Source organism: Myzus persicae, unplaced genomic scaffold (genome assembly GCF_001856785.1).
Source record: "Myzus persicae strain clone G006 unplaced genomic scaffold, MPER_G0061.0, whole genome shotgun sequence".
In the NCBI taxonomy this organism is placed as follows: domain Eukaryota; kingdom Metazoa; phylum Arthropoda; class Insecta; order Hemiptera; family Aphididae; genus Myzus; species Myzus persicae.
Window position 1 is genome coordinate 340,227 of NW_019101491.1, and position 16,170 is coordinate 356,396.

General features: G+C 34.0%; 1 protein-coding gene across 3 annotated transcripts in view; it reads right to left on the minus strand.

Annotated features, from left to right (window-relative positions):
* Nucleotides 1-15,460: 15,460 nt before the first annotated feature.
* Nucleotides 15,461-16,170, minus strand: part of LOC111029315 (protein UXT homolog) — a 67,141-nt gene continuing 66,431 nt past the window's right edge. For all 3 annotated transcript variants that reach the window (XM_022308283.1, XM_022308281.1, XM_022308282.1), the window contains one exon: nucleotides 15,461-16,166. In XM_022308283.1, coding sequence (XP_022163975.1) covers nucleotides 15,645-16,109 — 465 coding nt within the window. In that variant the 5' untranslated portion in view covers nucleotides 16,110-16,166 and the 3' untranslated portion in view covers nucleotides 15,461-15,644. The remainder of the gene's footprint in view (nucleotides 16,167-16,170) is intronic.

The following is a 16,170-nucleotide window of genomic DNA, read 5'->3' on the forward strand; positions in this document are numbered from 1 at the left end:
ATTTGCAGGAATAATAGGTATATAATAAAGAACCTGGATGACTAACATCCGCGGAAAGGACGCGGTCGAAAAGTTGGCACCGATATACATTTATCGGCAGTCGGCACAATTCAATGTGAGGTTGTATAATCGCGAAGTTCGACCGTGGTCCGAGGTGATTGCGTTCGACTCTATTGATTACGGTACTTACAGCCAGCAGGTAACCGCGATATTTCCCGTCAGCTATTTTCTTGACGTCCGACTGTCGATCGTACAGTTATCAATTAAAAAATTTAAAAATAATCAGTTTTTAGAGTTCGTGGGTGTGTTCTCGTAGAGTTTAGAATTTTATTGCCCTCCTGGATCTCGTCCAATATATAATTGTCCAGCACTCCAGCCGACCATTTTTGAGTCGTCATCATGTGGTTTGCGAGTGTTTTTTATATAGTATATACTATAGTGTCGGGAAACTACGATACCATTGTTTATTATTCACAAGTTCCTTGTAGGAAATAGGACTATGTCTTTAAAATTTGTCTTCAGAAATTATAATATTAGTATAGGTTTGAAAAATCCAAGGAATACATTGGTAAAATAATAATGAAATGTATTGTATGATGATTATTGATTTTTAATATGAGGTATTATTGATAATCGTCAGTTAAACTGTGGAACTCGGCGACTCTATGGCATACTTCGCCAACTGTCCAAATTTTGCTTTGATAAAAATAACATTCGTAAGTGATAGGTAGAACTTTTGGAATTATTATTGAAATAAGTTTTTACTATTATTACTAGTGCTATAATATAATTAGGCGGCATTTGTATTTCTTGTTTTTCTTTACTCAATAATTGTTGGGGAGTGGAGGAATCATGGTCACTTTTTGTTGACCACTATAATTTCACTTGTGATGGTTATTATGAAAATAATAATACAATAATTAGTTATGATTTTTCAGATATACATACAATGGAAAAGAAAGTCAATTAGCCAAACACTAAACAGTATATAATATTACATTATTACACGGTGCGACAATAACGATATAGGTGAGGATATATTTCAGTTTTATGTACATATTATCACAATTATTCACAACTTGAGGTGAGCACAGCCATCTTTGGACTCTTCTTCGTTGCAACGACGCGCTTACCTCATAATATACTGTTCTATACATATCTCGATAACGTTTCGTGGCAATATTAGCATTTCCTCCTCGTGCGGCGTGCATATAAGTACATATAAATAATATAATATGCGCATTTCTATAAAAATGTTTACAGTCAAATAGTATATACGTTTCGTGTTTAATTTACATCTTTATTTCTATTTCGTCGTAATATGGAAAGCAAAAGCGCACCGGCGTTGACACTTTCAGTGGTGTGAATCACGATTTTCTCATTCGGCGGGGTAGGTACATTCTACCTGTATAGGCTGTATATTTTAGACCGATGTCTGCCATGGAATGATTTTTTCAAAAATAAATAATTTATAAATTCTAGGTATATTTAATTTCAAAGAATCAAGTTTTTTTACGATTTAACAATGAGTTACTATTATTACTTCCTAAACATCATAACATCGAAGCTAATAATTGTTGCAAATAGTTACCATGGTCCATAGTAAGTGTGGAGTAACGATTCGATAGGGAATATGAATATTGTACATACTTCAATCATTATTAGCTGTTATAAGTTGTTATCTGTTGTCCAGAGAATAACTAAAGGATTCGGTTAAACACGATGTTTAATCGACCGGGCGGTGAGCGCACTAATTGAACCTTAGGTTTCGAATGGAAATTATGGCACATTATTTATGGTTTTTGCTAGATATGATAGTTAAATAGAAAACGAAAATCGTTGCACGTTAATAGGATTTAAAATCCGTTTCCAACGGATGTCGGTGCCGCTCATGTGAAAACACTAAACGGAATATTGCAGCAGTGCTACGCTTATTGAGAGGCTCAATATATTTAAATTTTGCAACAGCTGAACGAGTGTTTGCGATGACGTGGACGGCGAGCTTAAAAATACACCCTTCAGTTCGAGCAGTAAACCAATTTGTTGTGAAATAATAATAAAAAGAAAAATATTATAAGAAACTTTGTTTCTCTTGCCCCTCTTGACGTTTGCTTAAAAAGATCGAATCTCGGCGGTCGTTCGCGTACACTTTGTTTACCTCGCGTCAACGCCGTTTACTTTTTCATTTTCATTTTTTTTTCCTCTTCGACCGTCAATATACCGTGGCGCCGAGGGGAGTTCGCCGGAGGGATGGGCGGATCGTACATTTTTACTGGGCGCAGTTTTTGACAGGTCACGTGAAAAGTATAATAATATAATATATAATATGTATAAGAAAGAAAAGAGAAAATCGATTATTACGCGCACCCCTTTACGTTTTTAGGTCTTTGACACATGATGCGTCGTCAGCGTCCGCACTGCGGGTCTCGATAATATGTAACAGGAAAAAAAAAACAGCACACAATGGTATATTATTGGTATCACATGGCACGAAACTCGAACGCGGCGACGCGTCGGGGAATTATTATTCACCTGCGGTGATGCATCGGCAGAGAATATAATAATGGAATGAACAAGAAAATAATAATAATGGTAACGCGGCGTCACGCGGTTGCCGCACGGCTGATGCCCCTGCACATGTTCTCAGATGTACGTAATATATATATATATATATATATGCTTTTTAATTACTGAGATTCGTTGTATTCTCGTTATTGCTTTTTTCTTATATTGCTTTTTTTTTTGTTTAGTTCGCCGCCGCCGACGGATTTCGAGGAGGAGAAAAAAAATGTATAATGACCGTGTAATACGATCCCCGAAAACCAAAATCGTTATTATTATTTTTTTTGTTTTCACTCCGATGCGTGGCTCGGGATATTTAAAACCTCCGACTTGCACGTATATACTATTATTATATACATAGGCAACGAGTTGAAAACCGACCGCAGACATCAGTCCGCAGATTCGTTTCGCAAAGATGATTTCGGACGTCGTTACCGGGAATAATGTAATACAATATATACGCCGACATATTATTATTATTATAACACAAACCTGTAATAATATTGTACGTCATATTGCAATTCGCAACGTTCGGCTTTTCACCGATTAATAAACCGATTTATAAAACGCAGTGTAATCGCACGCTGGAACCATAGTCCATATTATGGAGATTATAGAGATGTACCGAACGCGTGTCATGTGTACGTTTTCGACAACACGCACTATAACCTACCTAAAGTACGAAATTATGATATAGCATTATCATTTACCATTTATTTAACATACTGTAGTACAAGCCAGACAGTAAGTAAACACTATTAGTTTAAATATTTCATATACCTATATATACCTACAATATTTGATAAGTAGATATACCACGTATACCACCGTGTAGTACACTGCAGCCTGCAGGTAATAAGAGCCGGGTCCAACGTTTCAGAATGTTAATATTGTTGTCTAATTAATCTATTGTTTGAAAAAAAAAGATGATAGTAAAATATTTAAATTTTTTAAATGTTACGTATAATAAACTGATAACTGATAGAATATCATATTATTACCTAAAATGTGTTCTGACTTCTGATGTTGTTTTGATTTGGTCGTGCTAACGGTCGTACGTACTATTTTTTAGGTTCGAAATGTTTAAATGTACTTGAAAGTATTCACAACAGTTACAAAAAAATCGTGCGGACTGCATTATAGATGAGTATAGTATTTTTTTCAAACGCAAATAGATTATGTTTTGGTGGGAAAAAGGACGGCCCCCCTGCATAAAATGATTGTTTATGTTTCGCAGACCCTTTAAAAAAAAAATAATTTGTTACAAATAATGACACAATCGGTCCGTACGATACTAATATTCTGATAGGGTTTCCACCCGAGCACTCAACCAGAATGTTTTTTTCTATACTCAAAAATATATCAGCCGGATATGACTGCAGACGTACGCCCGGCACTGCATAACAAAACTATACAACTATTATGGTCGTGTGACTGACAATTTGATTGAATACATTTTATAAAAGTATTGTCCAAGTTTATAAATAACGAATTCCCCACGTGTTTCCTCTACACAATATAATGTTTGTAGTACACTAGTGCATCTATTGTGAAACTTGAAATACTTCATTCAAGAAAAATACCTTTCCGATCGTGAAAACAAAAAGTACCTATATATTTTTTCTATATAAAATATATTTAAATATCAAGGTACCTATTATAGTATTAGACTATTGTAATAATAATATTTACATACAAGTAGCATAGGTAGCTCTATAGTATAATATAGGTTATAATTTATAACTTACAAAGATAAGATCTTTGAAATTTGAATAAATATTCATTATTCATACGGTTTTAGAGAATTTTTTTTCGTTTTCATACAGAAAAAAATGTATAATAATTTTAGATTAAGCTAAACACGTTTCATTTATAGTAGGTAGGTAAGGTATTATTATTGACAACTCAACAATCAACTTTTACGTGTGTAAGAAATAACCTTACAGACGGTTATGATAATAATTGCGTTTTATATACATAATATATTATAATTTATAATTAAAATGGTTATTATTGGTGTAGTGACTAATGAGTGAATATTTATAAGCACGTCATTCTGTAATTTTCAATTTAAATATTTTGAAAAACAATGTTTAATCGGTTTAGTTAAAAACCATATCTTATACATGCGTCTGAAATCGTAGTATGATTGTAATATATTCAAATATCGTATTATTACAAATAAAATGTAATTGGCATATAATTACATATAATATTATAAATTATATAACATATTTAAAAGATTTTACAAAACTAATTAACTAATTTACAAGCAACGATTCCCGCAAACTATCGATGGTACAAACCACAACCAAATATTATTACTTTATCACTGTTCGAAGCTTTAAAATTATAAGTATTTTCAAACTATGCTAAATAACGGATTGTTGTATTCGCCAAACGAATAATTATCATTATTATTTATTACTAATCATTTATCTCACGACTTGCTCGGTGTTCGGTGTTCCTATTTGCATTATAAATATTAATTATTGTATTGTATAATATGGGTGTATAATGTAGGTATGTGCATGTATTGTATATATATATATTATATTCATCAACTTTGTGTGTGCTCGAACAAAATCCTTCGATTAATCCTCGGCATTTGTATATGCTCATACGAAAGTAATGTCAATGTTTTCGAGAAATCAGCAAAGTACATTCCGCCTTACGTAGTCAATTATTATTTAGTATTAAGCGTATACTCGGATTGCGTACATAGGATTATTAAGGCTTCTTAGAGGTTTACTGGGCAAACAGACTTTAATACACACCTAATATGTATATATATATATATATGTCTGCATACGATATTATATTATTATGTACCTACCTACGTGGAAAACCTTACTAATCAAATTATCTGTCTGTTCTGACATTAGAAAATAAGTAGGTACACACAGTATTATAAATTTATACTAATCGCGCGTAGGTATATAATATAATATGTATAGTGCACTATACGACGTTGTGGCCACTCCAATTTAGTTTTTTTTTTGATTTGTGAACACCTATATACCATGTTATCGGATTTATACATTTTTCTAAAAACTAAATCAGTGTATTCTAATAATTAAAATTGCATCATAATCATACAAATAGGTTTTTTTTTTTAATTAAGAAAAAAGCCTCGATAACGTGACCATTGGCTTGTTTTTACATATAATAATAACTTAAATTAGATTGTACAGTTCAGTATCTAAATAGGTTTTTGTCATACGACATAAGTATACATAACACTATGTAGGTAATAGGTATATATTATCATATTATATATGTGTACTTTACTATAGTTTATTCAATGATTTTGTCTTCTACCAAAATAATAACCATTTGTTTTTCAACAACACAAAACAATGTATCATACCTATATAAATATATATATTATAATGTTTACAAGTATAATATGGTATACCCAATAAAGTGCGTGTCGGTGTTGTTTCAACGAAAAAATGTATATACATATACAATATACATAATAATGTTTTTTTTTATAGTGATTCCTATCATAAATGGAAGATATCCATAAACTATTCTACATACCTACTGCGATGGCGCACAATCCGATGACGAGGATTATCCAAAAAAAAATAATACTAGGTACTTCTAAAAGTACTTATTGGCCATCTCAACCGCCGAATCTAAATAATATTGGTAAAGCTATATGCCTACATATATACTATCAACTGATTTGTCAGCTTCGTCTTTCGGTTATGACATAAATGTCGTCCGAGGTTCGGACTTCGGATAAATCAGCTCTCAAAATTCTTTTAACTCTAACTTGATGTAATATCTTTACAATTTAATAACGATTTGCACCATTAAAATTGAAAGGTGTGAGTGTACATCTGAACATACACAAAGTGGGACATCGTGGTGAACGATATAACTACCAAAATAATATTTTACATCGCATATAGTTTGTTTGACTTATCAACCGAACGTTTGTGTGTGCTTCTTTTAATATATGTACAAAAACACACGGAAATAATATGCACTATTATAGGTACTGAGCAATTTTTAGCAACAATAGGTACCTACGTGAACACTCATTATCTCGAAAATTATTAAAAAAACATTTTTTTACGCATACTCCGAAGTCGTTACATAAAAGTATTTTTGAAAAAAAGTTGTTTTTACTAGGTATTTTTAACGTTATCGCCGTTTTTTATTTTCCGTTTTAAATTCTATTTTTTAAATATGATTTTTTTAATGACTGAATTATGTAAAAAATTAATTTTCAAAAGTGTAAATACTTTTTAAGATAATGAGTGTTTATTACCATAAAAGTATAAAATAAGCACACAGTATACATATTACTTTGTGATTTTCGTTCACATGCGCCTAATAACAAACAGTCTGATAACGTTCGGGGTTGGAAAATCGAACAATCCGTGTAGGTATAGGTACATATTTTATTTAAACGAGTTGAAAACCCTTTTGAAAATATTTTACAAATTGCATAAATTTGAATTTGACGATTTTCCGCTTTGTGCACGTTGAGGTGCAAATAATGTACGGACAGTTAATACAGACAATTATTTGATAAAAGAAACACTCTGTACTATATTAACATACCCGAGTAGTTTTTTATCGATGGGGAAAATTTTGTTTATGAAATAGGTTCAGATTGTGACTTTGGTAGACAAACGACGGTTTTCTTTTCTTTGAAATATTTTTATACTTTTTACAATGCAAAAGTCGAGGTTAACACACGCAGATCTATTGTAGATAATTGTTAAGTAATTTTACATTTTGGATTCAATAACTTATGTGATGTCAGAAAAAAAATACGTTTAGTCGTTCTATACGTATCATATAATTTTTATAAATTTATAATACTATACTTCAACTGTAGGCGTTTCGATTTCAGATGGTAATATACAATAATAGTTGGCCAATGGAACAATATATTAGACCTTTTAACAAAAAATGGACTTCGTCATAATGATGAATGATTCAACGATGGTGTTGCTATGAAGTCCTTGAATTTTTCCGACGGGCGATTTCGTTCTAGGTCGCCCTTTACTACTATTATTTATATATAATCGATCTGCGCGAATGTTTCTTCGATGCGGCAGCACGACACTGTATACCACAGGACAGAAATAACAAATTTCGGCATAACTTCCTCCTTAAGCACGTGCCAGATGGCAGATTGAGATCGCAACGTTGCGATCCTGATTTCTATTTGCAGTTTAGGTACACTGTCTGTTCATATGTGAACACATCTTATACTCATCCATGCAGATAATATGATTGACACGTAGGCGTCTTTGCTGATCATTCGTTATTCATAAATAGGTACAGGTTTTATTATAATTTTATGTTAAAATACACGTATAAAGAGTGTTTGAGTTGTGTCTCTATGTAAGTATAATAATAATGTACGTTACGAAATGTACATAATTTAAAATCATCAATAAAATATGCTCAATCGAATCATAAAATCACAATTTATACTGAAATTATATTCGACGAAAGCATTTTATCGTAATTCATACTATGTAATATATAATCTAATTTATAACTGGTACAGCGCGAATAGTATTACATTATTTTTTTGTAATCATTTTACTAACAAGAGTTTGAAATGAGTTCTCGTAAAGTCAAATATAATATGTTATTTTTTCAAATCGTTACTTATCTTTAATCCGGAGAGAAACATAATTCATAACAGTTATAAAGAAATCTATGTACAATATACGTCATCACTAAACGGTCCAATCAATTTTAATAGTTTCCTTTAAAACATTTTTAATACCGCGACTGCCAATTTCGGTAAAAACTTTTTTCTCTGCTACGTAATTGTTGTTTTTTTGAAATATTTATGTAATTTCGTCTTCGCAGCAGTGTTGTGTATAATATGCTTTTTTTTTTTAGTGTTTCATTTTACTTGAAAATCTAATTTGTATTATGTATAATATATGTAGGTACTTATAATATATAATTTATTATTATTATTGTGGCTTGGCGAGCATGCTCAATCTGCGGAAATGCTCTGAGTATACGTACCGGCCGGCGTTGCTGGCTCCCGGATGGGTGACCACCCGGGATTTTGAGCAACAAAATCCTTGCCACACATACCTCACGTGTTCGAAAACCAACTATCCCCCCCACCTCTAAAAATAGGTAATGGCCATAGTTGTCAAGTTTTAGTTCAATAATAAAAAAAAAATTATTATATTGTTATACGATAGGTATTATCGTAATGACAAAAAAATATGACGATAAATATAGTTTAGGTTATATACTTATAACTTATATCCATACAAACTAACCATCACGTACATGAATATATTGTGATATATTATACCTGCGGCAGTACGTATACATATATATATATATTTAGAATAATATAGTGCCATCGTGTCCGACGTCGATCAACAAATCATTAGATATATTATAGTTGCTGCTGTCTCGAAGGCACGAATCGTTATTAAACACATAAAGCGTGTATGCATATAATAATATTAAATATAATATATTATTATTATTGGTACGAAGTTTTTCGGGCGCGGTATGAGTTTTCCAACGCTGGCTCTATTTTTTTAAACGTACACACAGTGTACACATTAGATATTATTTATATATACATCCGATGCACTACGATAGAGTGTGTGCGTTTGCCGTTGTTGTTATAAGGTAGGTCCACTCATATATATATATTTGTATATATTTTATATGAAGTGCCTATACGTGTACCCATACATATTGTATAATATTTACGCATTAAACATCTGCCAGGTGTAAAAACGCGACGGGGGAAAAAACTGGAAAAAAAAACACATTTTTTCCAATTGGGATACCGATATTTTTCAACGACACTATATTATTACTATAAAACGCCCAAAGTGCACCTACCTTTACATACACACACACACACACACACACACACATACACACACACACGAGTCGTCGTTTTGTTTAATCATTTAGGTGCTAGTGTTTTGAAAACCTCGCGTATAATACAGTACCTACCTAGCTATTATAAATTATAATATCATAAAATATTCTACGTAAGTATACATATATACATAATACATGAACACGCATCTATATATAAATGCAAGTAAGCGGGCTTTAGGTATCGCATAAATGCATATTGCATGGGTAATCTTTTAAAATCATTCGCTCGCGCATATTATATAATATATATTATTATGTATAGATATATAGATAGGTACCTACTTTGTGCATTATCGTAATCAAATTATATACAAACGATGCACAACGGTCGGAACGGGACATAAGTGACGTTGAGTAAATCGTTTTTATATATATATACACCTATACTTTATAGCCACATAGGTATTATAATCAATATTAGGTATACCTGTATACATAATCTGGCTGATGTATATAAAACGAAACGCATTTATAGTAATAATATTAGCATGGATTGATTATAATATATCAAAGGTACATGGAATATTATATAAATTATAATGACGGTAAATTCGACTGCAAGCGTGTGTTGCGAATAAGTTGACGAAATTCTTAAAGCGTATTTGGGTACCTTTATAATTTAGTTATAGGTGATGTATTGCTGCACGACGATATAATTATGTCGGCACGACGACGGTGCCGATAAAAAAGGTGTGATCACCGATCGCTTTTGAACCAGTTTTGTATAATATAATATATATTTTTTTATACATAGGCGTGTATCCGATCGGCATTTCGGGTCCGCCACATGTACTTAGTGTTGGTAGCTATACTCTGTTGCAGATGCAGTACGCACATTATATAAAGTACCTACCATACATTATGCATCGTATATATATATATATATATATAATTAAATAGGTAAATATTATAAAGTATGCGCACGTCACCCATATAATATTTGTATATTATGTATATAAGTACTCGACAATCGTGACGAGTCGTGCGAGAGCGCCGCCCGAACGTGATTTTGGCCATATCGTAACCGGCTGCAAAATGTATATTATTATTTTGTTTATATACTGTATCTGATGCGAATGACATTCATCGGCGCGAGAGGCGTGTTTCAGTCTATATAATATTATAATATTATGTTATTCAGTGTTCGGTTTTGCTTTTGAAGAGAGCGCAAACGTCACGCGGGCTGATTCGAAACTATATATTACCGCATATACATACAATATATATATTATTATATTCAGCACGTTTTGACGGTCGGCGACTGCTGCACGTCTGTATATGTATATACATAAATTACAAAAGTATATACGACCATCGAACCAATTGAATTGGAAAACTGTTGATGACCTCTGTCGTTTGATGATGGACGGACAAAAGACGACGTTCGGTGTGGTTATGAGTCGTACCGAGTCGCATCACCGATGAGAAAACGCATAACGTCCCCCGGTAGACCTTTTTTCTCTCCCCCGTTTGAACCACCCTTAGCGTGTCAGCGCCAAGCAGAAAATTCAATTACACCACGCACATAGATCATCGTAATATACACGTTTCCTCCAAACACGATATGTATATTGTTTATGTTAACACTAGTTAATTGTAGCCTGTAGGTAACCTGCAATTTGCAATTATTGTCATTCTCCGAGAAGACACGGATACTGTACCCAATAGAGTAACACAATGATGTTCCTATATAATAATCCTATTGGAAATTCAATAATAATATTTATGAGATTGTACCGAAGATCAATCGACGACCTGCGAAAATGTTAAGCTTCGAGATGCGGGTGACGAGACTAGCGTATGTGGTTTTTATTAAATCCGATACTTTTTTTCAGTTTTCGAATGCAGCATACATACACCGATTGGCATTTATTTGTGTTTGATTTTTTTCTTCGTGGTGCAGTGTACGTAAATCGTACTGTACAACACGGTAAAGCGCACGGGGTGTATATACACTGTAGGCGCGGTTTCGTATAATATAATATTTACTATATAGATTTTGCAGTTGAGTATACCTACATATAATGTATACGTTTTGACAAAAATAACACGTCGCCATTAAAATGGGTTCTTGTATAGATGACCGACATTCCGGGTGCACGGCGTATATTGTATTGATTCAGAAACAGTGTTTATTATATTATGAAGATCAAATTACGATGCTAACATCTGTCGCTCGGTACCCATGTACATAATGTAAGATGGAAAAGTTTTCCGGACGTCGGTTCTAAGCCACCAACGAGCGTCATTGTATACTATAATATTATGAATATACAACGCGCCTATCTATATTGTACACAATAATATACAGTGCGCACGGGTAGGCACAATAAAGTTAGATACAATAGTAGTATAGTGTATAGTAGGTACCTACTATATACCTAACCTACCTGCTGCGACCGAAAAGCCTTGTCCGCGACCGTTCGTCATCCGTCATTATTATAAGAGATCCGGGCGGAGTGCCATGTGCGTCGGACTATATAGCGCGTCCTGTACGGGCACACAAACGATTTCCGACGGATAAACATTATATTATTATCTCTTCGCCGCAATGTTATACCATCATACGAGCATATACGCAGCGGTTGTCGAGGACACGTCTCGTATATGCATAAAAATAATATGATATTGACGAAGAAAGAACGAGAGGGTTATTAATAAAACCTTTCAACGGGAGGAGTGCAGCAAGAAAGGAGATCTTTCGACCGCGATAGACATGTCGATCTGAGACGTGGCCGGACGGATAAAAGTATATCATATATATTTTGTAAATCGGTTGTGCTAGTTCTTACGACTCAGCCTCGTTAGAATATTACATAATATATGTATGACACTCCACGCAACAACGCGTGTTATCGCCACGTTATGTGTAACGTCCGAAAAAGATAAGTCTTTTTGTACGATTCCCGGCAGCCGTCGTCGGACACATACATATATATATATATATATATATTTAATGTATATCATGTTATCATCGTTATTATCATTATACATTAGCATACATACATTATATAGAACGCCGTCCTGTTAGACGTCCGGGCGCAGTCGTTTCGCCTCGTTTCGTGGCCGACCCCTCGCCTGCAGTGTATCTTATTTATCGATTCTTCTTCTCCTCAAACAACCCATTGTTTCGTCTATCTAGTTAATATATTGCGTAGGTTTTTCCACTATTTTTCGTTCTATTGAATAAAATATAACATATTATCATCGCGTATCTGATCCCCGTGGGGACGTTCGAACCAGCGGCGGCGAATCGGAAGAAACCTACACACACACACACGCATACACACTCACCAATTTGCGACGGAGCCGGCCAACGGGCGAGCCTACCACCTATATACACAAACACAATACGCACGTTTATATATTACACGTACCTAACCTAACCTGTGTACGAGGAAAACGCATTTAATAAATCTTTTCATTTTTTTTTTCGTCATCATTATTATTGTTATTAATCTCTGAATAAAGTCTATTCATGTATCTTACTTTGGTTTTTTTTTCACATACATATATGTACGCGTATACTGTATAAAGGTGCCTACTACAACTGTAGATCTCCTCCCATCTCTGGATGCGATTTATTTTGCGAGGTTCCTCCTATATAGATACCTACATACCCACGACAACTATCCAACACGACACACACGTGCACAGTGCACACTCTGTATAATTTATTATTATATTCCGGTAAAACCTGATTAAAGTGACCGGGCGCGTCTTTGCGGGGCGGCGACCCTATTCAACTGTCAAATCGAAATTTTAAGAGCGTCTCCTCTGCACACGCCGGACCCTAAATCCGTCCCAGAGGTGCGTGTGTGTACCTCCGCCATCATCGGTGCATACTGTTATTATTATGCACATTATACGGCAAACGGGATTCTTTTGGGCGACCCGACAAAGTTTCCCATCGTCGTCACATCCACCGCCGCCGAGTACTTACCCACATTTTCGGTGCACCCGGTGGCACACAATTCGCTGAGCCCACAAGTCCGGCACCCCTCGTGGTCACTTTCTACAAAATGTAAATGTAAATGCAGTACGTGTAGGTCCTATCTATCTATATATATATATATATACCTACTACGACAATATAAAGAGTGTGTTAAAGATCGTTAGCGTGGTCCATTACCGGTTTTCTTATCGGAAATCGCTAGCAAAACATTTATTTGCTTTTTTCATATACACCAATAGCTGGTAGGTACCACACACCCATCTCGTCGTCGTCGGTTTAAAGGTTAAAAAACCAATACGAAATACTCACGGTTTGTTTCTTTTGTTGCTATTATTTACTTTATTATTATTATTATTATTTTTTTTTTTTCATTTGCTGCACTGTTGGCCAAGATGAATCGCTCCTCGACTTCTGGTTAAACAAGGGTCTCCTCCTCCTCGTGCATCGATTTTTTTTCTCCGCATTACACAACATAAACATAATATTATATACATGTAATAATATATGATGTTCTCCAAAAGAATTTCAATTTAACGTCCGGAAGGTTATTTTTATTACTCTCTACTTGTGTGTTGTTATCGCGATATCCCATTAAAATTGCATTTGTCCCACATATTATAATATATTATTTTTCGATGTTCTTGAAATTATTTAAATTTATTACTTAGAAATTTCCGATAAACATTCTAATTGTATCTCTATTCTCGTAAACCGTTTCAATAAGAATAATTTATAAATATATGAGTGCTGTGTGTCTGCGTGCATAATAACATCTTAATTTGTTGAAGTTTATGGAGAGCGTTATAGACGTAATAAATAATTAATAGTTCGTCTAAAACAGATAATAGACAAGAACGACTAACGAGAGTTTTCAGATAAATTATTTTTCGAAACGCATCTTCTCTACGGTATTATATTTCTGTCTAATGATCCGTTAAAGTTTAAATGAGCATAATATATAGTTTCTAGACAAAAAGTGGAATCGAAGACATACTCGTATTACTCACATGACAGAGAATGAAATCGTTATGTACGGAAAATATAAAATGATTATATTGGATGAAAATGTTGTTATAATGTTATTTATAGTCATCGTACTTAATATTAGTTTTAAAATATTTTAAGCCATCTGTATACGTATGAACAGTATATTTTATTCATTATATTATATGAATAAGCGTGGACATGACGTGGTGGTGTGTTAACTCTGAAGGAAAATATGTTTTTACCGTTTTATCATGTTATTCACATCAGCAAAAGTTAAAAAATAATTAAGTGAACATTTTGTATGCGAACAATTCACGGCCGTTTGTAGACTCAATTTAAAATATAAAAATAATTACAGAGCGTGTTTTACTTTTTACATTTTAAATTCATTTTTTTTCTTTCAGAAACGCCCTTCAGAAAATGTAATTATAATTCTTGTTGTCCTGTCAATATGCGTTTGTACAATTTGTCACAAATCATGCGGACCTATCCCAAATAATATTATACAATAGATGCATCACACTTTTAGTACTGCATTTAAGGATAGTGGATAATATACGTAATATATTATATCATTGGTACCTATATACTGCAATCGTGGATGATTCAAATTGTTTTTTTTTACATTTGTCGTTTCTACATGTACAATATACATGGTGCCCGCTGCAATCATCGTGTAACTATAAGTTGAATCTTAAGTACCTAACTATGTTTTCACATGATTTTATTTTTACATATTTTTTTGCTATAAATTATTTTATAAGAACCTGTGGGTTTTAGTAAATTGTTTAAAGCAAATATTATATTATTTTTTTTATAAATATCAATACTTCAGAAAATTAACTGTTAAAAAAATAATAAACGTGAATGACCACCGGCCTTATAGAACTCGGAAAGTGACACACTGACACGTGAATTCAATTTTTTGATTGTTTTGCACCTGTTACATGGTAAAAACGGATATCTGGCGAGTATAAAAAAACTTTAAAAAAAAAAACACAATTCAAAAATATATATTATATTAAAAAAAAAAGTTTTCTTCAATATTTGTGTAAAATATTTTATTAGAATGATAGTTGAAAAATATAGCGAAGCGACAATTATAGTATGGCTTCTTTAACGTATATGCATGCTCAACCTGCCGCGGTCGTTTGTTTGTGGATTCGCCGAGGATGCATGTGCATGTGCAATGCAAGTGCAGTCTTTAACGATAGTAGCCCGATCGTCACTATAAGCCCTGCAATTCCGCCTGTATGCAGTGCAGGGCCAGGGTGATTTGAGCCCTGACCTGGGCCCCCTGGTCACGAAGCTCGTCCGCCCGCTGCCTGAGCAATTTGGACCGGAACTGGACATGAGCCAGTGTCTCGTCCTTGGTGTACTCAACATAATAGTCCAGCCCCACGCATACCAAGAACGTCCGGAGATCCGGTTTGGCCTGCATGAAGAAGTCGCATCCCACCTTGACACGGGTCTTCAATTGCTTGCCGGCTGGAAGTTCACTGGCCAGCATGGTCATCGTCTCCACGGTGTTCCGCACGTCTTCCAGTTCCGAAATCTGCTCATTGACCCTATCCAGTTCCGCCGAGATCTGCCTTAGGCTCTCCTTGAGCACGTCGTTGATGAACCTCTCGAATTTGGCCACTTTTTCCTCTGACGTTTGTGCTATCAGCCGCGACGATGACGAAGATGCCATATTTTTTTTTTTACCGTTTTAGTAGGTATAGTAGGCACTTCTTTTGCTTTTATTCACCTGA